General features: G+C 46.9%; 1 protein-coding gene across 1 annotated transcript in view; it reads right to left on the minus strand.

Moving 5' to 3' along the window:
• PTPRJ (protein tyrosine phosphatase, receptor type J) overlaps positions 1-24,219 on the minus strand; it is a 176,335-nt gene that overhangs the window by 48,365 nt on the left and 103,751 nt on the right. The window contains exons 2-5 of the mRNA XM_021083062.1: positions 7,867-7,891; positions 5,316-5,540; positions 2,887-3,087; positions 43-282 (exon numbers count right to left, since the gene is read on the minus strand). Of these exons, the coding sequence (XP_020938721.1) occupies positions 43-282; positions 2,887-3,087; positions 5,316-5,540; positions 7,867-7,891 (691 nt within the window). The remainder of the gene's footprint in view (positions 1-42; positions 283-2,886; positions 3,088-5,315; positions 5,541-7,866; positions 7,892-24,219) is intronic.

Here is a 24,219-nt window from a genome sequence, read left to right on the forward strand (position 1 = left end):
AAAACCAGCAAGGCAGATAGGCAACCCACTTTTATAACTCACCTAAGCCATTTTCTGTAACCAGGAGGTCTCTCTGAGTCTCACTCGATTCTGAAAGATACAGGGTGACCTTGTAACGAATTCCTGGCTTCAGGTCTGAAATATTGACCGCCAAATTCTGAGGGGGCGTTTGGCTTTCAAGGAGCATCCGGCAGGTGGCCGTGATGTTATCATTCTTCCAGGCGAGGGCAGCTTGTGTCACACCCACGAAGGTAACACGAAGATCAGAAACTGTACTTGGCTCTATTTTAAAAACACACAGTGAGAAGTGATGGAACAGGATAATTGTAGTCAGCTTTCACTAAAAACGACTGGGAGCATCTCTTGGGATAGACCATGATGGAAGATAATATAAAAAGGGAATGTATATGTGTATGATGAGTCACTTTGCTGTACTGCAGAAACTGGCACAACATTGTAAATTAACTATACTTTAATTTTTTTAAAAAAGTAAATTAAAAAAAAAGAATGACTGGGGACATTGATGTTTCAATGTGACCCACTAAAAATACTTCCTTTATATCAGAGTCCAGTGCCATTCCATCGTTTCACAGCAGGAAAGAAACTTAGGAAGAAAAGAGGAGAAAAGAATAAACATTAAAGTGAAACGTTTGAGGATCCGTACTATTCTTCAGGGCAGTTAACTCCAACAGTGATTTGACACTCCTCTAAACTGCCCTTTCTTTCTTTTTTTTTTTTTTTTTTTCAGTTGATTTTTAAAAAATTTCATAAGTACCAAGACATGTCACTCCTGTATTCCAATCCCAAGAGGAATTTTCAGGAGACTTCCAATCAACTTGGAGTTCCCGTCGTGGCTCAGTGGTTAACGAATCCAACTAGGAACCATGAGGTTGCAGGTTCGATCCCTGGCATTGCTCAGTGGGTTAATTAAGGATCTGGCATTGCCGCGAGCTATGGTGTAGGTTGCAGACGCGGCTCGGATCCCGAGTTGCTGTGGCTCTGGTGTAGGCTGGCGGCTACAGCTCCAATTCAACCCCTAGCCTGGGAACCTCCATATGCCGAGGGAGCAGCCCTAGAAATGGCAAAAAGACCAAAAAGAAAAAAAAAAGATTTTTATTTTTCCCTTATAGCTGGTTTACAGTGTTCTGTCATTTTTCTACTACACAGCAAAGAGACCCAGTCACACATACATATATTCTTTTTGTCACATTATCATGCTCCATCATAAGTGACTAGATAGCTCCCAGTGCCATACAGCAGGATCTCATTGCCTACCCATTCCAAAGGCAATAGTTTGCATCTGTTAACCTCAGATTCCCAGTCCATCCCACTCCCTCCCCATCCCGCTTGGCAAGCACAAGTCTGTTCTCCAAGTCCATGAGTTTCTTTTCTGTGGAAGGTTCATTTGTGCCATATATGAGATTCCAGATATAAGTGATATCACATGGCATTTGTCTTTCTCTTTCTGACTTACTTCACTTAGTATGAGAGTCTCTAGTTCCATCCATGTTGCTGCAAATGGCATTATTTTGTTTTGTTTTGGTTTTTTTAAGAGCCGCACCAGTGGCATATGGAAGTTCCCAGGACGAATCAGAGCTGCAGATGCCAGGCTGAACCACCGCCACAGCGAAGCAGATCTGAGCCACGTCTCTGACCTACACCGCAGCTGCTAGCCTATAGTACTACTCAAGGCAACGCCAGATCCTTAACCCACTGAGCAGGGTCAGGGATCGAACCCGCCATGTCCTCACAAATACCAGTCGAGTTTGCTACTGCTGAGCTACAATGGGAACTCCCTAAACTGCCCTTTCAAACAGCAACATTTAATATGTTTCAGACAAAGGAACAAAGCATCAAATAAAGTGGTCATTTGCTACATCTAAAGGTCTCAATTCAGGATATTACAAATAGTATTTCATAAGTACCAAGACATGTCACTCCTGTATTCCAATCCCAAGAGGAATTTTCAGGAGACTTCCAATCAACTCTCCCTCACTGCTTTTTCCTATCACTGCCTTAGCACTGGTTGTTTCATGTGCCTAAGGCGCTGGGCCAGGTGGTCGCTTCAAGCCATGGGCTCAAGAGGTCAGGTTTCTACAGCCTTTACTAGCCAATAAGATCATACTCCTAGATCAGAAAACCAACACAGGAACTCTTTTTAAAAAATCTTTTGTTCTTCTCAGCTTAAAGAGCTTCTCATCTCTTTTTTATATTTTTGGTTCTTTTCAGCTTAAAAAAAAAAAAAAAGCTAAATTTGCAGCTATAACAGGTGGCTCAGGATACTGACATCTAAGCTAACAATCTAAGCTTAACCAAATGCCACTGGGCTCTTATTTCATTTGAAACACATACTCCCCTACAAAATATATCAAACTTTCATGCCCAACAGAAGCTCCTGGGAATATAATCACAGCATCAACTTTCCTGGGGAGCTTCAAAGAAGCCTAGTAATTACTGACACCATCAAGACATATTTCTAACAGCGTCTCTGTTCCCAAATCTTAGCAGAAAAGCATTTTTTTTGGCTGCACTCGCAGCATGCAGAAATTCCTGGATCAGGGATTGAACCCATGCCACAGCTATAACCAGAGCCACAGCCATGACAGCACTGGCTTCTTCACCCACTGAGCCATGAGGGAACTCCCAATAATGAAAGATTTTTAGAACCAAACAGTTGGAAGTAGTTAAAATACCCTAACATACATAGGACCTTACTGCTGAATGATCCTACCACCCGCACTTCTGGGCTGGAAACAATTCAGAATACAACTCTTCCACAGTTCGAGAAAATCAACGCCTTTCCAACAGGCAATTGAATGGACAAGGCTCTAGGATACAGGACAAGAAGGATGGTTCTCAGTCATTCCTTGAAGCTATTCATCTTACCTGCTGTGGGATTTCCTGAGGTCCCATTGCTTCCTGGACTTGAATCTGTGCTGTTACCACTTGTTTGATTTGCAAGACCCCTCTGTCCAGCTACCATCTCACTCTCTCCTTTGTCTGTGTAATTGGAAGCTGTTGGGTCATTTTTCCAAGTTAGGGCCACACTGGTTGGCCTGATGGTAACAGCTTTCGTAGGACTGGGTTCTATTTTAATATCGTTTCCCAAAAAAAGAAAAAAAAGGAAAGAAAGAAAATATTATATTTCAAAAAGGACTGCTCCATATGTCTACTTTCCAGAAGTGAATCTTGCCATCACAGAATTTCGTTTCTCTTTATTTGCCTCCTGGACTTCCCTCCCACAAAACACATTTGGATTCCCACATACACGTGTACGCATGTGTGTTGGTGAAAAGAAGGCTATAAAACAATGATAAAAATGATAGAGGTTGCCGTGTTGGCGGTGAGTAGAACATGGAGTTAAATCTGTTCAGAAGCCGACACAAAGGAGACCTGCGATGCCCAATCAGTCTATCTCCTGATTCTCAGAAAACACCGCACGTGCGGAGGCAAAGGCAAATACAGAGCAGAAGCACGGGATAACTTCGTGGCTGATGTCAGGAGGAAGCTCCACATGCATAAAGACAGCACTGGACAGAGGAGCATAGAGAGAAGGGGGCTGGTCTTGGAATCCACATGTAATCCAGGTGTAAGGACCTACTCTGCCCCTTAGCTGTGTGATCTGAAGCTTGTCCCTTAAAAGCCCTCAGTCTTGGATGCCTCTGCCGACAGTTCTAAAACACTCTATTAAACACAAAGGATTATTATGAAGGCACCGTGATCCAAAGTCATTGGATTTGGACTGTCAAACATCAGGGCTCAGAGTCCGATCCTGCTGGTCACTAGCATGGGATTTTGCTCAACGTCATCTCCCAGCTCTGAACCCCACTTCATCAGCCGTCGAACTGGAGAGGTACAGGATCTGAACACAGTGGAAGCCACTGGTGGTTATTAACAGTAACTAAAACTTCAAAAGGGATGCACCCTAAGTACAGTCACGATGGAGGAGGAACCACTAGGAACAGAAGAGTAAGCACAGGCAATGAGGCCCTTCTTCTCAATTCCGGTAGCTGATCCCTAAAGGATTAAGGTGGTGCAGGTAACACCACCTCGGCATGCACATGGCCTTCCAATGACTGCATGGAGAGTGTGCTTCACTGGAACCTGAGAGATGGAAACATTTACCCAATCAAGGAAGAAAGGCAGGAGAGAGGGGGTTCCCGCTGTGGCGCAATAGGATCCTCGGCATCTCTGCAGCACTAGGGTGCAGGCTGGACCCCTGGCCCGGCACAGTGGGATCCGGCATTGATGCAGCTGCAGCATAGGTCACAAGTGTGGCTTAGAGCTGATCCCTGGCCCGGTCACTCCATAAGCTATGGCAGGCCAAAAAAATTTAAAAAGGGGGGGGGATGGTGCAGGCAGGAGAGGAAACAAGAAAAAAGGAAAGGGGACAGGCATGGAAGAATCTGGTGCCTTGTCCAGACTGCTCATTAACCTGCATGCCAGGAAGCCCCTCCAGACTTGAGCTTTCTCTTTATAAAGTGATCAGGGCAGGGGTCGGAGTGGCATTTAGCAGGTTATTGCTTTGGTGCCATTTGCAATGAAAGACAATAATGTGAGGAAGAAAATGATACAATAACACCACGGTCACGGAGGTGGAAGCAGCCAGAACAGCAGCGGCCCTATTTGGGGGGCTGACAGAGTCCCGGGCACTGCACTCAGGTGCTGTGCACACATCGCCTCACGTACACTTCACGACGACTTCACGAACGAGGCTATGGCGCCATTTGAAAGAAGGAGCAATGTGTTAAGAACGGAACTGTGTTGGTTCCTCCGGGGATCCTAAGAAGATTTTGGAAAAGCAGGCCCTTAACTTTCAGTCGTTCAGACAGTAAAGTACATCTTAAAATATCCTTTTAAAAATGTGTGTATATATGTATGGAGTTTTTGTTTTGTTGTTTGGTTGGTTGGTTGATTTGGTGTGGGTGGGTGTGTGGGTGTGTGTGTGTGTGTGTTGCAAAAAAGATGAAGAAACCCAGGTCTAAGAGGACCAATGACTTGCCCTGGATCACACAGTGAGAAACTGATAGAATCAGGAAGCCAACCTGGCTCTCCAGTTCTCCATTCATGCTCTTAACTGCTCTGCCATCCATCACGGCACCGCGCAAAGGGCTGACAGAGACCAGCGTCAGAGCATTCGCAGAGGAGACAGGCTACCCTGAGAGCCAAAGATGGGGAGCCAAGAGACACAAGAAGTAATTGCTTTTCACTGTTGAAGCTCAGATAAAGTGATGGTCAATAAATACACTGCAGATATGAAGACACAAACAGTCTCTAAAACCCACAATCCAGCCCAAAAGAAAAGCCTCGCTCACCTATTTGCATTTCTTGGCAGCAAGTACTGGAGCCATTCGTAAAGGTGAAAAGATAGGTGGTCCCAGGAGCCAGCCCTGAAAATGAAGTCTCACCATCTGCTTGGGGAAGCCATTGAACTTGGCCACTCGAATCAGTTACATTTATTACTGAAAAGTTTCCTGGTGCCTTGATAGAACGAATCTCACTGGCTGTAGGTCTGAACCCAATCGTATCACAGCGGGAGCCTAGAAAACAGGAAAGAAAAACACAAGGCATGCTAATAAAATGGCACTGCCCACCATATACATGCCAGACCCCAGACCTTACTATAATCTTTAAAACACATCATAGTTCCTCAGCTCCCCTTCCCCATTTGATGAGATCACCTCTACGCATAGATGTTTTCTTCTGCACCAGTGACTCAAGCCTGCACAAGGAACCAAGCAGCTTATTTACCAAACTGATTAACAAGGGGAAAAAAGCAACTGTAGAACTCTTTCCATTGTTTGCACAGGCTTTGCATAATTACTGCTATTAACTGAGATTTGCTTTATTAGAAGGTTTCAACAAGGTCTGCCCCCTCGGTATGGCACTGCAAGAGCCTTCTAATTATTTTACCTCGAGTGTTCAGACTTGGAAATTTTTACCAAGCAGGAAAAATAAAATAGTTCTTGAATTTTGAGGACAGACCAAAGCTACCTATTTTTTTCCCCAAAAGCTACATGAAAAATGACAAAATGCTATTAATTTTATTTCTTTTAAAAACAAATTATAATAAAAAAAATTAGCAAGGACATGGAGTTCCTGTCCTGGTGCAGTGGAAACGAATCCAACTAGGAACTATGAGGTTGCGGTTCGATTCCTGGCCTGGCACAGTGGGTTAAGGATCCAGCGTTGCCGTGAGCGTGCTGTAGGTCAAGACGTGGCTCAGATCTGATGTTGCTATGGCTGTGGTGTAGGGCAGAAGCTGTAGCTCTGATTAGATCCCTAGCTTGGGAACCTCCATATGCTGCGGGTGCAGCCCCAAAAAGCAAAAAGCAGCAGAAAAAAAAAATTAGTAAGGACAAAATCCCAGAATAAACAGTGCTTTCAACTGAATATATTTAGTTTCATTAAAGTTACTATACCCACTGTAGCACAGTGGGTTAAGAATCCAACTCTGGGAATTTCTGTCGTGGCTCAGCAGAGCTGTGTTGTAGGCCAGCAGCTACAGCTCCTATTCGACCCCTAGCCTGGGAACCTCCATATGCCACAAGTGTGGCCCTAAAAAGCCCCCCCAACCCCCAAAAAGGAGTTCCCATCATGAGCATCATTACTGAGCAGGTAACGATCCCTGGCCCTGCTCAGTGGGTTAAGGGTCCTGTGTTACCATGAGCTGTGGCTGTGGTATAGGCCGCCAGCAGTTGTAAACAGCTCCAATTAGACCCCTAGCCTGGGAATTTCCACATGCCACAGGTAGGGCTATAAAAAAACAAAACAGTAGCAGCTCTGGTTGCTGCAGAGGCTCAGGTTCCACCCCCAGCCCTGCACAGAAGGTGAGACTCCGGTGTTGCCTCAGCTGCAGTGTGGGTCACAGCTGCTGCTCGATTCAATCCCTGGCCTGGAAACATCCATAGGCTGAAAGTGAAGCCAAAAAAAAAAAAAAAAAAAAGTTACAGCACTGTCCTTATTTTTCTCGTTTTACTATAGATCCAGGAGGATGTCAATGGACCAGCACTAGTTAGCAACTGAGACTCAGCCCTTCACAATGAAGCAAAACACGCAAGAGGCTACATCTGGCTTCCCAAAGCTTATACACACGCCTGACGTCACTTTAAAAATCACAGGGCAATGCAGCAACCAAAAAAAAAAAAAAAAGAAAGAAAGAAAAAAAGGAAACAAAGAAAGAAACTTATGGGATAACAGTACACGAAATAAATATAAATCTTGAAAACTCAGCCTTTTTTTTTTTAATCACCCACCTATGTAAAGGAAGAAAATCACAGAAAAAAATTATTTTTAATTTGTCGGGACTGCACAATTGATTGAATTTTTTCTCTCACTTGCTGTTTCCACCCTCATCACACCTCTAAAGAAAAACCAGGGGAGAGGAGGGAGTGGGATGGATGGGGAGTTTGAGGTTGGTAGGTGCAAACTATTACATCTAGAACGGATAAGCAATGAGGTCTTACTACTGTACAGCTCAGGGAACTATATCCAGTCTCTTGGGATTGAACATGATGGAAGATAGTATGAGAAAAAGAACATATATATATGTATGACTGGGTCACTACGCTGTACAGCAGAAATTGGCATAACATTATAAATCAACTATACTTTAATAAAAAAAAAATTTTTTTTAAAGCTAAAAAATAAAAATTTGATATTTCCCTTGCATTAGATATTCCTGTGGGTCATATAATAAAATAAAGATTAAACATATATTTAAAGATAGAAAAACTGGAAACTAAGCAGGTTTTAGCCAATGTTAGTTAGCATTTTCTGTGATTTTTCACATGGCTGTTAGTGTCGCTGCGTCCAGCAGGGGGCAGTAGCGAACAACACAAGCGTGGCGTGGGAAGAGGTACTTACAGTCCTCGGCGGCGGCGCACAGGTTCTGAAACGGAAAAAGAAAACGGAAGTCAGCAGATTCATTCAGACATGGCAAATGCAAACCAGAAATAAAGCAGTTGAGAACGTAAGAACTGGGGCGGCGTGCTAAGACGTACATTAAGCAGAGGCCTGCTGGCCAAGGATAGGGTGTGGGGCCACTGGAGAGGGGAATTCGGTGTAAGCGCAGGTCAATTACAAACAATGGACTGACTCGGTTGTAGAGAAACAAAACAGCTGTTAGCCACCAGGTGTTTTTTCCCACAGAAACATCCGACACCAGCAGCCTCCTAGGTCAACACCCCTACCTGTCTCTACCCTGTGCACTGAGGCAGAAGGACAGTGAAATACAAGTTGAGGTTCTCTGGGTCAGAAAGAACAGCAGGACCATCACCCCAACTCCCTTCCCCAGAGGCACTTCAGGTCCAGAACGGAGGGCGTCAAGCCAGACGAGCGACAGAAGAAACCCACCGAGTTTGAGACTTTCATTGTGAAAAAATTCATCTTCTATCAATAGGTGGCAGTAATAATTTTTTAATCATATGGCAAACAGCTTTGAGAAGAATAAATGTTTGAACCAGAGGGAACTTAAAGAGGGTACAGTGGACCATGTCTCAATCTGCCATCTCTGGATCCCTGGGGGGTCCTCAAAGATAGGTATCGTGATCCATAAATTATTTCCCCATATTTTAAAAGCCGAAAATAATTCAAGACCATTCGTTCTATTGTTTAGTAAACACGCCTTTTTGGTTACTAGGCTGTTTCAAAGTATGGTCCTTTTAAAGAGGAAAAGAATCAAAAAGGATACCAGTGGGGGGAAAAAAATGTCCTCCAACCTCCCATCACACTTAGAATAAAAATGCAAAACTCTTCACCACAGCCTGGGTGGCCCCTCTGTGCTCATCACCTCTCACGCCCCTTCCTTTGCATTGCGCTCAAAGCTGGTTCTCCCTTGGAGCCTTTACTAATCGATTTCCTTCTCCAAAGATACTCTGCCCCCACACCTTGCCAGATCGTGGCCTGAAAGGCCACCTCTTTCCAGAGTCCTTTATCCCAACCCACCAATGGAAATCAGCCCCACTCACTCTCTATCACATCACTAGTGTTTCCTCCCAGCATTCACCTCAATTAGCATCCACCTCCTCCAGCTGAAAAGTACACTCCATGAGAACAGAAACCTGTTGGTGCACACAGTAGGCTCTCCATAAGTGCCCGTGAAGGAAAAAATGAGCTTCTCGTTTTGTAGAAGGGGCAATCCTTAAGGCCCAGAGAAGGGAAAAAGACTTGCCCCAGGTCCCACAGCAAGGCCAAGGCCAAGACCAAGGCTGGTCTGGTCCAGGGGCCCAGCCCAGCATTCCTTCCACTTATCCTGCCACTTTGCATGTATGAAATGGAGATGACAAGGACAACATCCATACTCATACTCATGGGTTAGGTGGACAGGAGGAGGCGCCTGTCCCCTGTCCCCGTCTCCTAGTGACCCAGACACCAGTACTCTTCCTCTCCCCGCTCCCTGAAAGCCGGGGGGAAGAGGACACAAGCCCTGTTGACTCTCCTTTCCTACTCCCCCTCAAACTCACTCAGACGTTCCCTTCCCACCACCACGCTCTACCCTCAAGCACTGTTCATCTCAGGCCAAAACTTTTCCAGCTCACCTTCCTGCCTCCAGCCCCTTCTTCTCAATCTGTGCCATGCATCAAACCACATGGTCCAGGATGGACCCCAGGAGAGAGGGAGGAAAAGGAGGAGTCAGGAGCTCAGTCAGCAGCCCAGGGCAGCAAAAAAAAAAAAAAAAAAAAAAAAATGGTGGGGGGGCAGAGTTAGAAGACATTAAACTACATAACCTCGTGACTCCAGGATGACACGTCCTAACCCTTTGCAATGGTGTTCTCTCTTGGCCTCTGCATCTCTGTGTTGTGTCCTCACCTGGAACCCATTCAGTCCTCCATCCACCCCACCAAATATCATCTAAAACACTAACAATCTGGGCCCTGCTCTCAAACTGTTTCCAGGAAAGAAAGGGAAATGAAAGATGACCGCAAATGAGGACTTCAGGGTAGAAAGTACGACGGCTCGGCTCATTTAACAAGCAGTTCTCCACGGGGTAGCTGCAAGTGCCAAGTGCTGTGCTGAAGCCCTGGACCTCAAGCAGGCAGCCTCCGAGGCATGACGGCTGCGGGGGAGAGAGGGAAAGAGGAGGCAGGACAGAGAGCAGGTGCCCTGGGGTGGGGACCGCTCGCCGAGGGAAGTCAGAGGAAGGCACCCACGAAGGCGAGGAATGTCTGTGCCTTTCAACCTATGTCCTTCACAGTCTTAGACCCAAGAAACATTGACTGGCTCGTGATCGCCACCCAGGCCAACATATCAAAGAGCTCGGGGCTCCACAGGTGAGCGTTCAAGGGTCACAGTCATGGCAAAAAGGCAAGTTTCCAAGGATTAAAATCACACTTTGACTCTACATTCTCAATGCATTTGGCCCACTTCGCACAGAGCACTGACGCTGCCAGACCCTTTTCCCCGTGCTTTCAGATATTACTCTCTTAATCCTCCAAACAGCCCTAAAAGGCAGGCACAGGTCCCTGCTGGGCTGGTGAGCTGCAGCAACCTGGATTTGAACCCAGGCAGTCGAACTCTAAACCACTAGTGACACTACTTTCCAATGTAAAGCAACTGGCGAGAAATGTACTAGGACTTAAGAAAGGTTTAACAATAATTGAAATTATTTTTTAAATTGTTATACCATATATTATTTATATATATATCACTTATACGTGGAATCTACAATGTGGCACAGGGAGTTCCCATTGTGGCTCAGTGGTCACAAACCCAACTAGTATCCAAGAGGTTGCAGGTTCAATCCCTGGCCTCGCTCAGTGGGTTAAGGATCTGGTGTTGCCAGGAGCTGTGATGTAGGTCACAGACAAGGCTCGGATCCTGCGTTGCTATGACTGTGGCGTAGGCCGGCAGCTATAGCTTCAATTCGAACCTTAGCCTGGGAACATCCATAGGGCACAAGAGCGGCCCTAGAAAAAAAAAAAAAAAAAAAAAGCAAATACATAAATAAAGTGTGGCACAAATGAACCTATCTATAGAACAGAAACAGACTCAGAGTCACGGAGAAACTTGTGGTCACCTGGGGGAGGGAGGAGGGAGTGGGATGGACGGGGAATTGGGGGTTAATAGATGCAAACTATTACATTTAGAACGGATAAGCCATGAGGTCCTACCATACAGCACAGGAACCCATATCCAATCTCTTGAGATAGAACATAATGGAAGAGAACTTCAAAAAAAGAATGTATGTGTATGACTGGGTCACTTCACTGTACAGCAGAAACTGACACCACACTGTAAATCCACTATACTTTAACTACAAAATTTATTTATTTTATTTTATTTTGTCTTTTGTCTTTACCGGGCAACACCGGTGGCATATAGAGGTTCCCAGGCTAGGGGTCAAATCGGAGCTGTTGCTGCCAGCCTACATCAGAGCCACAGCAACGCCAGATCCGAACCGCATCTGCGGCCTATACCACAGCTCACGGCAACGCCGGATCCTTAACCCACTGAGCGAGGCCAGGGATTGAACCTGCAACCTCATGGTTCCCAGTCAGATTTGTTTCCACTGCGCCATGATGGGAACTCCCAAAATTTAAATAATAATAATTTCAAAAGATATGATCAGTAACCCTCCTTGACAAACCAGGTACAGTTTCTCTGTCAACCTTCCCAAAGAAGGCCCTGTGTGTCACGTATCTCTTGGAGGCTCCTTGTGAAACAGTCGCCAGTGATAACACACTGAGTTACACGGCTGTACTTCTTTTCTGGCCTCACTTCCCCTTCTATTCCCTCCTCTTGACTTCCCCAAGCCTGACTTTCCAAATAAAGCGGCAATACCCTCATCTCTGCCTCAGGACTCAGAGGATCTAAAGAACCCAGACAAAAACATGGGACAAGGCGACCTGAGAGACGTCTACAAGGGGTCTTTTGGGGGAGAGCTTCCTCAGTGAGAAGAAGGAATTACATGGAAAGAAATACCATCCTACTTTGCTGGACGTCATCAGATCTGCCCATGATACTTGGAGCTGCTGCAGCTACTTTGTGACCAAGAGGGGAGAACTCACCCACCTGCTGAGGATGGCTGATGTGAGGAAAGAGGGAAAACACCTGGATCCTTGTAATGCCAGCGCAAACAATCCTAGACTCTTTCTACCTCCAGACTTCCTGTCTATGGAGATGAAATATCCCCTGTGATGTAACTACTTTTGTTTGGACTACCTATTACTTGCAACAAAAAAACACTGCTTGGCACCATAACAACAACGCGAGGTGTCTGATTTTCACAATAACCTTCATTTTTACAGATAAAGGAAGTGAAAGATCAGTGATCTGTCATCCAGGGGGACAGAGATGGTCAGTGAGAGGTAAAATCAGGAGGCAAGTCCAGCTCTGCCAGGTCCCAAACTCTTCCAGGGACCACAGGGGAAAAAAAGACCCTTGCAAACAACACCCCACAAGATACCTGGGCATAGGGAACACCTCATAAGTACTTTTTTAAAAGAATGCAAGCAACAGGAAGCTCATCTTTGTAAAGTTAGCTCAAAGTGTAATTGTCCTGGGGGTGAAATGGGAGAAAAGCAATTTCCGCAGATGCATACACTGGGCACCAAAGTGAACTAAGTGCAGAAAAGGGAAGTTGGGGACAATTTTTAGCAGTGACAGCTAAACATGGGGACGAGAATAACCTCAGCTCCTTCCCCTTCTAAGAGGTTCCCCCAAAGGCACTGGTGGCTGTGACTTGAGAAGGATTCCACAGAAATTGCCCTGCCTGCAAGCGCCCTTCCTCAAGCGGTCGGTCCCTAACCCGGAGCTCCAAATCCTGGTGGGGAAGAAAGTGCGCCCTCCACTGGCTCGCCCCCCTTTATCCTCACAGCGACTCTGTAAAATGGACCATCATCCTCATGGGACAGATGAGAACACTGAGGCTCAGAGCACACAACCTGAGGTCACAGGGCTCAAGAATTTCCCAGCTATTATGAACTTTGCCCCGGCCCAGGCACAAGAGGGAAACGTGTTTCAGGTTGGGAAAAAAATCAGCACTTTCCATTCTCCACTTCCCCTGGGCAGAAATTAAACCAGATAAAGGATACAGGGCCAAGTCCAGGGCCAGGGGCACTCAGGCTCCCAGGCTTCTCCCTCCTGACCTCAGCAGACCCTGTAATCAGAGGGCTGTGAATGAGCCCACCCAGTAGCTGCAACACCAGAAGTGACAGCCCCTGTACCCAAGCTGAATCAGGGTACAGTGTTTGCATAAACGATGATGGAGGTCATAGCAGCACCAAGCATAATAGCTAAGAGGTGATACAACCTAACTGTCCATCAGCAGATGAATGGAAAAACAAACTGTGATATACACCTACGAGGGAATACTATTCAGCCATGAAAAGGAATGAAATTCTGATACCGTGTGGAGGACCCTTAAAAACACTATGTTAAATGAAAGAAGGCAGATACAGAAGCACACAATATATTGTAATTCCATTTATCTGAAATGTCCAGAATGAGGAAATCCATAGAAACAAAAAGCAGACCAGTGGTTGCCAGGGGCAAGGAAGAGGGGGAAGGGAGTGTGATAGCTAATGGGCACTGGATTTTCTTTGGGGGCATAAATATGTTTGGAACTAACTGGGAGTTTGGGGTTAACAGATATGAACTATTACATTTAGCATGGATAAGCAATGAGGTCCTACTGTACAGCACAGGGAACTATATCCAGTCTCCTGGGATAGACCATGATGGAAGATAATATAAGAAAGGGAACGTATATATACGTAAGACTGGTCACTTTGCTGTACAGCAGAAACTGGCACAGCATTGCAAGTCAGCGATACTTTAAAAAATTAAGCTAAATTTAAGAAAAACGTTTGGAACTAGATAGAGGCGGTGGTTGCACAATATTGTAAAAGCACTAAATACCTCTGAACTGTACACTTTAAAATGCATAATTTTATGTTGTGCAAATTTTGCCTCAATTTAAAAAAAAAAATAGTAAGTAGGTGACTGTTTATTACGAAGCTCAGTCGCTGGGAGGGAAGAGGGCAAAGAAGCCTCCAGAAGGAAGGGGTTGGGGTGGGGAAGGTGGGGAGTAGAAGAGGAAGGCAATAAATGGGGAGGTTTTGAAAAGTGGATTTTGAAAGGTCAGAGAAAGGGGATGAACCACCCTGAACCCGACATGAGAAAAAACAAGCTGGGCAGAAGAACTCGACCAGCCCTCCCTCCACTTCCAAATGCATTCTGAGAATAAAAAGGAAGGAACTCAAGTTTACTAAGCACCTACTGTGTGCCAGGCACTGAGCTGAGCTTTCTACAGCCCTTGTCTGACCAGAGAGTCATGGAATCTTGCTTAAGAGCCTGGGTGGGCTCTGGATCCAGAGTGCCTGGGGGAAACCATTCAGTGCCACCGTTTACTGGCTGTGTGACTCTGGGTAGGTAGCTTAACCTCTCTGTCCCTTGGTATCTACATCTATAAACCAGAGCCTGCCTTGTTATGGTGAAAATGAAATTAAATGATCTGGCTAGCTGCTATTACTACCATCATCACCTTTAAATAGTCACAGCAACTCTACAAGGTATTTTTATCCCATTTTTACAGATGACAACACCAAAGCTCAGATCGTATTGATAAATTCAATGGGAAAACGGAAACTCATATTTTCCAAAGTGTATAAATAACTGGACAATACAGAGGTGGGCACTCAGTCCCAGAGACAGCATGTGGCTTATCTAAAGACACACAGCCAGTGAGGAAGTTCCAACAACAACCCAGACCTTGACCTCTATCTTGCCCTCAACCACTATGGCCACAATTCCCCAAGGCCTCTTCTCCTGGGAGGCAGACCCAGATGAAGTACTCAGAGCTCACCCGCCTTCTCCCTAGTTCCCTGCAAAGTCGCCCGTGCAGGTGACCCAAGGCTTCTGCGGGTGCTCATAACTGGGCAAAAGGAGCAAACACTGAGGAGAGAGATTCGGCTCACTGTCTTAGGAGGAAGACAATACGGAAAAAAAAAAAAAAAAAAAGAATATAATAGTGTCTTCAGTTCAGCCAAGGACTCCCAGGTCACATCCACGGCACAGGTACAACAGACAATGGTCCACCCATTTGTCGACCAGATGGCCTGGCATTAACTACACACCCAAGAATACCCAACACTGCACAGCAGCTTCTCCCTCTTCTTTCCTTTTTCTTTTTTGTCTTTTTATTTTTGGGGCCACATCCATGGCTTATGGAGGTTCCCAGGCTAGGGGATGATCAGAGCTGCAGCGGCTGGCCACCGTCACGGCCACCGCCACAGCCAGCCAGATCCAAGCCACCTCTTCGACTTACACCACAGTTCGCTGGCAACACCTAGCGAGGCCAGGGATCGAACTTGCATCCTCGTGGATGCTAGTCAGATTCGCTTCCGCTGAGCCATGGCAGGAACTCCTCCCTCTTTGTTTATAAGGAGCAGACCCTCACTGTTGAGCGGTCCACCCTTGTTCATCACCCGCCTCGCCCAGGAATATGTTCCTGTTTCACAACCGCCTCCGATTACGCGGAGGAGCCAAAGCGCTCCCTCCCCCTCTTAGGAGAACCACCATCAGGCCTGAAACTGTGGTCCTGATCACAAGGATCCTCCCCCAGGCCCGGAGAAAACAAAACTGAGACTTCAACCCTCAAGGCCACCCCAACCCGGCCAAAGCGCGATTCGGTCATTCCATCAGTGGACTCCACCCAGACTCCTAGGCTCAGGGATCTCACTAGCTACAGTTACCTAAAACTCCTCAATCCCCCCAACTCCTCTCCACATAAACCCTATTAGATACCAAAGCAGACTTGTGTATATTCTCTTCCCTCTCTCCAACTCCGTGACCCCTGTCCCATCAAAAGCTGTCTCCCAGGCCGTCAACTCCAGAATAACCTCTGACTCCCGCCTCCCTTCACCCTTCGTGGGTCCATTCAGTGGTCACGTCCTAAAGATGCTTCCCCGTTCAACGCACCTGCACGCCCTCTTCCAGACTGTGGCCACCCTACACCCAGGCCTCATGACCCTCAGCCCTTTGGGCTGATAAAGACAGATCATTTCCATTTTTGTGTCTTGAAGCTCTCAGTACACACACCAAAAAAAGGTAAGAAGTGCCAGAAAAGGGTTATATCTGCTACAGTGTATTTTTGTTTCATCCCATCACAGTATCTCTGAGACTCTATCTAAAATCCCTCATTTGAATATAAAAGGCCAGAAGCTAAATTGAGATCCTTTGTGAATAGCAGGCCCTATTCCTTCATCCGCATACCTGGCTGCCTCTCTTCTAGTCTCTCCCTTTAATGCACAGAGGAAAATTAAAATAGAAACCTGCTAGATTACTCTTTCTTCTTTTTTTTTTTTTTTTTTTTCTTTTTTCTTCTTTTTAGGGCCTCACCTGTGGCATATGGAAGTTCCCAGGCTAGGGGTAGAATTGGAGCTGCAGCTGCTGGCCTACACCACAGCCACAGCAACACCAGATCCAAGCCGTGTCTGCAACCTAAGCTGCATCTTGTGGCCACGCCAGATCCTTAACCCACTAAGCAAGGCCTGGGATCAAACCCACATCCTCATGGATACCAGTTGGGTTCTTAACCCATTGAACCACCACGGGAACTCCATAGATTACTCTTTTAAAACATGCTGGTATTCATCAGAATCCTTGCAGGAACAGACGACACTCTACCAGGGTGACTGGGGAGAGTTTAAAGCATCTGTTTACAAGGGGCAGGTGGGGTTACAGGAAACCAGCAGGGGCTGGGCAAGAATCCTAGAGGCAGCGGCAGTGGAACAGGACAGGGGACCAACCAGGCTAAGGGGCTGCCTCTCCCCATCTCCATCTGGGGCTTCCTGCCGGCTGGAAGAGGAAGCTGTAGATCAGGGTACCCACTGCGTAGACCCTAGAGGGCAGCCTCCCCTGGGAGGCAGAGCAGAGGTCCGCTGGGCCACAAGGAAGATCCACAGCACAGAGCTCACGTCCAGCACCACAGAGCCTGTGAATCTGGTAGGCCCGGCCCAGCGCAGGGATCGGCAAATTTACGGTCCACTCCCCTGACACTTATGAGCTCTGGGACTGGGGTCTCACCAGCCACCCATTTCACCAGTATAATACGGTAGAAGGACAGGTGCAATATAGACCCCATGTCTGAGTTCTCCTGGAGCTCTAACAAAACAAGGGTCCTATATCTCCAGCCTCACAGCCGTCCTCTTGCCTCATGGAATCTCCGAAGCTGCTACTGCACCGCACTCATCGGATGACCTTCTGCAACCACTCCAGCCCCAGGCGCTCTCCAGGCTCTGAGCCCCTTTGAGCCAAGCCATGAGTGCCTTTCCCTGTGGGCCTGCCCTGGGCGAGGTGCCGAAGCCACCAGGGCATGTAAGGTGGTTCTGACTCACCAAGCGCCAAAGGCAAGGACAGCACCAAAGGCTATGACAAAGCAACACAGAGAGGGACCAGGAGCCACCCAGCTGACGAGGCAGGGGGTGCTCAGGCACAGGGTGAGTTTGGGGGACAGGGAGGGAGAGGCACAGGTGGCTTGAGAATGGTCCCATGTGGGAACTTAACGCTGGTTGATTCTACCTGTAGGGGTACTGATTGAGCCCTTAACTACTGGCCAATCACTGCTCTAGAGGTATTACAGTCATCATCCCCTTTGAGCCTTACAAGGACCTGCAAGGCAGGAACTGTGTTTATCCCCACTTTACAGATGAAGAAACTAAGAATTGGAAAAGTTACGTTCCTGACCCAGAATCCTACAGCTAGTAAGTCTAAGATGCTGGACCAGACTGGCCTGACTCTGAAGCTCTCAACCGTAACCTCTCCTGGAAGCAGTAAACTGGCTCACAGCCTGGACAAATTTCAACAGAGACCATGGAACCTAAAGGCAATTCCGAGGCTGCCCATCCTAAACCCCTGCCTGTCATGGGCTTGGGGACAGCTTCCATCAACCCATTTAAATTGAATGAATTAAGAAGGCTTCTGCACCAGTCGCCAAAGGAGCGGAGTCTGAGGGTCTATTTAAAGCCTGGATTTTAGCAAGTGACAAAGGTTAAGGTTTTCTATTACACACATTTGGTTTTTAGGAACGGGTAATAAGTGACTGAATAACACAATGGGTAACAATAGATGCTTTATCCTTCTAAAACCAAGCCCACACACCATATGACAATAGTTATTTTTACCCACTGACGTAATTAACCAAAATGTGAACCGCTTCAAGCAATTTTTAAAACCAAATAGCATTTTATGGGATTCGGTGCCTGCGCAGATCTCAGTTCTGAGAGGCCATCATTCTTCCTCTCGTTTATCTCCTTTGTAAAAATGACCCAACCGCTCCCTAAAAAACTGGTCTAAAAAGGTAAATCATTGATAACAAAAATGGCAGACAGGATGGGCGTTCCCTCTGAACCCAGAAGCCAGGCAATAAACACCTTTATGGGAAACATACCAGAAGCCAGGTGTAGCAGTGTGGGGTAATCTGAATACCTAGCATCTATTTCCACAGGTAGGGGACACACAGACCAACAGGCAGCATGGCAAATGGTACTTACGGCCCCAGACATCAGGCAAAGGGAAAACGGGCACCTTGTGTTTTGCAATCTCATGGGCAAATACCTGACTCTCTGAACTTGATGCTGTCATCGAAAGGGATTGCGGACAAGGATCAGCGTAACCCATCATTCTGTACCTCCCAAAAAGCCAGGTGAGGCTTTGATGGAAGGAATGAGCCACAACTACCCCGCAAGGACCAGCTGGCTCATCTCTTGCCTCTTGGGGCAGCTGAAAGCATGATGAATATTTCCCTTCCAAATGCACAGAGGAAAAAGTAACCAGAGGGGCTATTTTGGTGAGGCTCTGTGAACTCTGAGATGCAGAGCTGAGGATGGCCTTGGAAATCCCAGGCCAGAAGTTTCCATGGGTATTTTTAGCAGCGGAACTCTTTTTTTTTTTTCCCCAAAAAGAATTTTATGAAGAACTATATGCACAGAGTTCCACATTTCATGTGTTTCATATATATACATTTTGTATAATGTCTATGTGTGTATATGCACACTTGGATCAAAGCAACCTTTTTGCTATATTTTAAAGTTTAGTTACTTTGTTCTTATTTTGAATATAATCGATGCATAACCAAGTTAAGACACTGATGTTCTCCAATGTACCAAAACTTGCTGGAACACATAGTTGAGTAAGAGTTTTCATTACAAGTTCAAAAACAGCCCCATTGGACAGGGCCGGGCAGTGGGATGAGGGGTTAAGAAACTCACGGAAAATATGTATGGAACCTCCCAATGTACCTCAAGGAACGCAGTGGATCAACCTACGTCCTTTGACTTTATGAAGGAAGAAAGTAAGTCCCAGAGTGGTTCAGCAATTCGACCCCGATCACCCAGCCCTGGGACTAAAGCACAAATCGGTGGCTTCTCCCCAGCTCCTGAGAAGATCAGAGTGGCCAGGCCCCAGGCCCCTGTCTGAACCTTTTCTCCTCATCATATGACAAATCTGCGGGGGGGGGGGAAGACTGGAGCTCCACCCCCTCCAAATCTAGGCCTCTGACATGATTTATATAATCCACGCTGTTGCTGTTTTTCTAAATTTACCTCCATTAGAACCCTGTCCTATTCTCCCCACTGTATTTCTTCCAACGTGATTGTGATATAATTGACCTACAAAAATTGTATATACTTGTGGTATAACCATGATGTTTTGCCATGGTGTTTCTTAAAAGCTTAAGCAAATATTTTAAAAATTAGGAGACAGCACTTTTTAAATCCTGATTTTTAGCTTCTGGAAAAAAAAGAAGAAGATCTGGTCACAATGAAGCAATGAGTTGGATCTGAGTATCAGCTCCCCCCTTTGAAGGGGTGACTGGAGTTCACCATCTCTCCTTGGTATAGTCACCTCAACACTGAGGACAAATGGCAGTTGCCAAGCAACCTGGCACACACACTGTTGGTTTTCTCTATCACATGTGAGCATATTAAAAAAAAAACCAAGAGGCACTGTGACTTTTCATTATTTGGCCCGTTCCCTTATTTATGCTCCCAACCACCCTGACAACATTTGAGTTTCTGACCCCTGGCTGAGGCACCCCTTGCAAAATTCATGGGTTGCACTCATTAATGAGTGTTTACTTTCTCCGTTTCTCTCGTAGGAGGAGACCTCTGGCCGATGTCAGGTGTGATAAGAGTACACAGCGAGTACAAAAGGGACAACTGTGCTTGCTCCTACATTCTCTGCTCATCCCCTGACCTGCTTCCCCATACCACCACCATCCCCCAAGAGGAGCCAAACCAGCATAGAGCATTCTAATCTTTCAGTTGAAGACTTTCATTTCCTACTCTTGACTCTGAATGCAGCCACTCCAGAAATCCCACCAATTCCTTCCTACACCTCCACTTGAGAGGATGGAAAAGAAGAGCTAAGAGCCGCCATGTATCCAAGCCCCATTTGCCTGCTACGTTCAAGGCCAGCTTCCCACAGAAGCCCCCCTTCCCAGCCCCACCTAGCTGGGAGTGTCCACAGTCCAGCCTTCCTGCCCCCCCCAACTCCCTGCTCCCAGAGGAGCTGAACATCAGGACCCCAGGTGCCAGCTTTGCGAGCTCTGCCTTCAACTGACCGCAACAAGCTCAGGGGTCTCTCACCGTCTATAAACTCTGGGCAAAAGGCCAAGGGGTGGATTCCATCTCCAAGGCCACCAGGGCCAGCAGTGATTTCAACAAACCCAGAAGCTCTTCCCACCCTCTCAGAGCCCATCCTGTAGTAATTCTATGCTCTTCCAAGATCTGCAAACAGAGGTTCGCACAAGCCAAACCACCACCCTCACGGACCCCCACTGCACCGAGGAACCCAAGGGGACAGAGAACAGGATGGGCAGAAAATCAGCAGGGCCTGGGGTCGGCCCTGGATGTGGATCCTGGCATCGCCGCTTAACGGCAGGCAGCCTGGAGGCCAGTGACCTCACTTCCCAAGCTCTTTCACCTGGAAGTTACCATCCCCACGGCAGGCTTGAGGCGGGATGGTGGGGCACATAGTGGCTGCTCCATAAACAGCGGCAAACCCCCGTCAGCAGGTGGGAGAGCACAGACATGAAGACATCTGGATCCGGTCCCACCCCCCTGCACCTGAGCCGACCCCTCCTCCTCTTTCAGCAACAACGATGAATGACCCACCTGAGCAAGGGCGGGGCCGGGGTGATCAGTACAGAACCTGAGAGACGGGTACCTGGGATTTACCTGTGTACGTCTGATAATTTTCATAAGTAAAAAATAAATGGGAGAAACAGAATTTACCTCCTGGGATGGCTATGACAAGTCTTAAACGGTATAATCCATGTGAAGCACTTGACATACACTTGACATACACTGGAACACAGGCAATATCGGCTATTATTACAATTATTACCGCCAGCAGGAGCTAGGACAGGAGGGTTCACGGGATGAGGCTCAGGGAGGGGACAGCTAGCATGACAAAGACTGAGGAAAAGCAGAACCAGGAGGTATCTCTGTCAACACACACACGAGAACAGCAGAGAATGGCGAGCCAGCCTCTTGGATTCTGTTACGTCATGAGAGGAATAGGGCTGAAACTCTCAGACTAGCCATACGTTCTGAGCCATCCTGAAGCTGGCCCAGGAGAAAGGCACGCCCAGCACACCCACGCCAACCCCAACTTCCCCGGCTGCCAGCGAGATCACAGCTTAGGCCCCAGGCCTGACTTCTCCCCACGTGCCAGGACAGTCTCAAGGTGGCCTCAACAATCACAGTGGGTGGTGACCGGTCCTTATACAGAACTTTCTGCCTATAATATTCTCTTAGATTAAAAAGTGCATCACTGGGGAGTTCCCGTGGTAGCTCAGTGGTAACAAACCCGACTAATATTCATGAGGATGCAGGTTCGATCCCTGGCCTTGTTCAGTGGGTTAAGGATCCGGCATTGGCATGAGCTGTAGTGTAGGTCGCAGACTCGCCTTGAATCTGGCATTGCTGTGGCTGTGGTGTAGGCCGGCAGCTGCAGCTCTGATTTGACCCCTAGCCTGGGAACTTCCAGATGCTGCAGATGTGGCTGTAAAAAGGAAGAAAAAAAAGTGCATCACTGAAAGATCCAGACAACACAGAAAACGTCAACTGTTCTCCAATCAGCTTTTCCTCTTTTAACAATAACTCATATATGACGACCACCAAAAAAAAAAAATCCTTTTTTAAAATTTTTTTCAGGACAAAACCACACCATCCACCTAAGAGAATGATCTTTGATAAGATGGCACCTGGGCAGATCACCAGGGGGCAGGTAGTATCAAGCCAGTGACATCACAAAGTCAACCCTTTCCTATGATAGCCAAGCAACGAAAAGAGAATGTTGAGCCATAAAATACTGATTATCAGTGAAGCCTAGCCACGAATGGTGAGGACAGCAATGGGAGGTGATAGGCGGTTTTCAACATCTCCTAAAGCCTAATGAATGCCCTAAATCAGAGGTCGGCAAACTATTTCTGTAAAAGGCCAGACAGTATATATTTTAGGCTTTACAGGTCTTAACGACACTGCTGTTGTCATGTGAAATCGGCCACAGACAATGCGTAAACTAACGACCGTGGCCGTGTTCCAAGAAAACCTGAAAAGCATTCAATTCGCATTTCATACCATTTTCACAGGTCCGAAAATATTATTCTTCCTGCTGATGTTTTTTTGAACCACTTAAAAATGTAAAAACCACTCCTGGCTCCCAGACTACCCCCAAACAAGCAGCAGCTGGACGTGGCCCAGGGGACCACAGTTTGCCGACCACTGTCCAAAATCACATATTTACCCCGGATGGGCCGTGGGCACAGGCCTACAGCAGGTCAGAGCATGAGCCTGTGGGCTGGGTCTCTTCTGCGTCCTGGTTCTGACAATTACTAGCTTGAGCCCTAAGCTCAAGTTTAATCTTCTCCTCTGAAAATAGGGATCACCACAGTCCCTCCTCAAAGACTTTAGATAATGAAATGAAATCATGTCTGGCACAAGGCCAATGTTCAAGAGAGGATAAGTCTATCATTATTGCCATTGTTACTTTGCTCCTGGCGAGAGTTCCATCAACTCAGTTTAAGAACACAGCATCTCTCAAGCCTGTCTGAAGGTCCAACTGGCTGATAAGACATCGGAAGGAACAAAATTTTTCTTCATGAATACAGGGTATTCGTGAAATAAAATACTTTGAAATGGTGCCGGCTGGTCAAAACACACTGGCTAGAGAACTGCCTTTTCTTTTTTTTTTTTCCCTGCAGCATATGGAAGTCCCAGGCTAGGGGTCAAATTGGAGCTGCAGCTGAGGCCTACACCACAGCCATGGCAAAGCCAGATCCAAGCCACATCTGTGACCTGCGCTGCAGCTTGCGGCAACGCTGGATCCTTAACCCACTGAGCAAGGCCAGGGATTGAACCTACCTCCTCGTGGATACTAGCTGGGTTCTTAATCCACTGAGCCACAACAGGAACTAGAACGGCTATCTTCGAGCGCCCTCTGGTACCTGGACATCTGCAGTCTGACCCTGTCCTCAGCATAAGCCAATTTATCTTTTTGCGTGTTTACCTGCTCTCCCAAACTAAATGATAAACTCCCTCTTCGGGTGATGGGAGTCACACACTTAAGAGCCACCCGTGTCCAGCCCATCGCCTTCCCTCCGTGACATGCTCACTCAGCACTGGCTGACTGATGGACTTTAACTGGATCTCGGGGCCTGGGACGGAGCTGGCCTGGCCGTTTGGGGGTAACACTGGCTCCACGTGTGTGAACCTCAGGGTTTCAAGGGCAAGCAAGTGGGATAGAGGTGGTCAGTCATAATGCAGAATAAAATCATGGGTATTATCTGTACCGAGCTGCCTCTATGTAGAGTCAAGGAAACAGAGGCCCAGAGAGGGAAAAGGGACTTGTCCACAGTTCCCGGTCTGAACTCCTTCCCTCGCCCCTGATCGCGGACTGCATTCTGCGTGCCCAGGCCCCACGAGCATCCGAGGGACACAGAGATGAAAGTCCCCTCCTCTAAAGTGGCTTAAAGACTGGCAAGGGAAACAAAGAAATGAGCAACCGATTTCTTTTTTCTTTTTTTTTTCCCCCCTCTCTTTCGATGGAGCTGTTGAATTGGGTGAGGAGGTCCACTTTTTACATTCTACCACTTTATGTCTTCTTCTGACCTTTTCAACATACACTTTTTTTTTTGAAACAATGTAACTGATACCTTCTGCAAGGGAAAGTATGAGTCATAAAAGCAGAATTCGCACTTCATGAACATTTTCC

This window comes from Sus scrofa, chromosome 2 (genome assembly GCF_000003025.6).
Source record: "Sus scrofa isolate TJ Tabasco breed Duroc chromosome 2, Sscrofa11.1, whole genome shotgun sequence".
Classification (NCBI taxonomy): Eukaryota; Metazoa; Chordata; class Mammalia; order Artiodactyla; family Suidae; genus Sus; species Sus scrofa.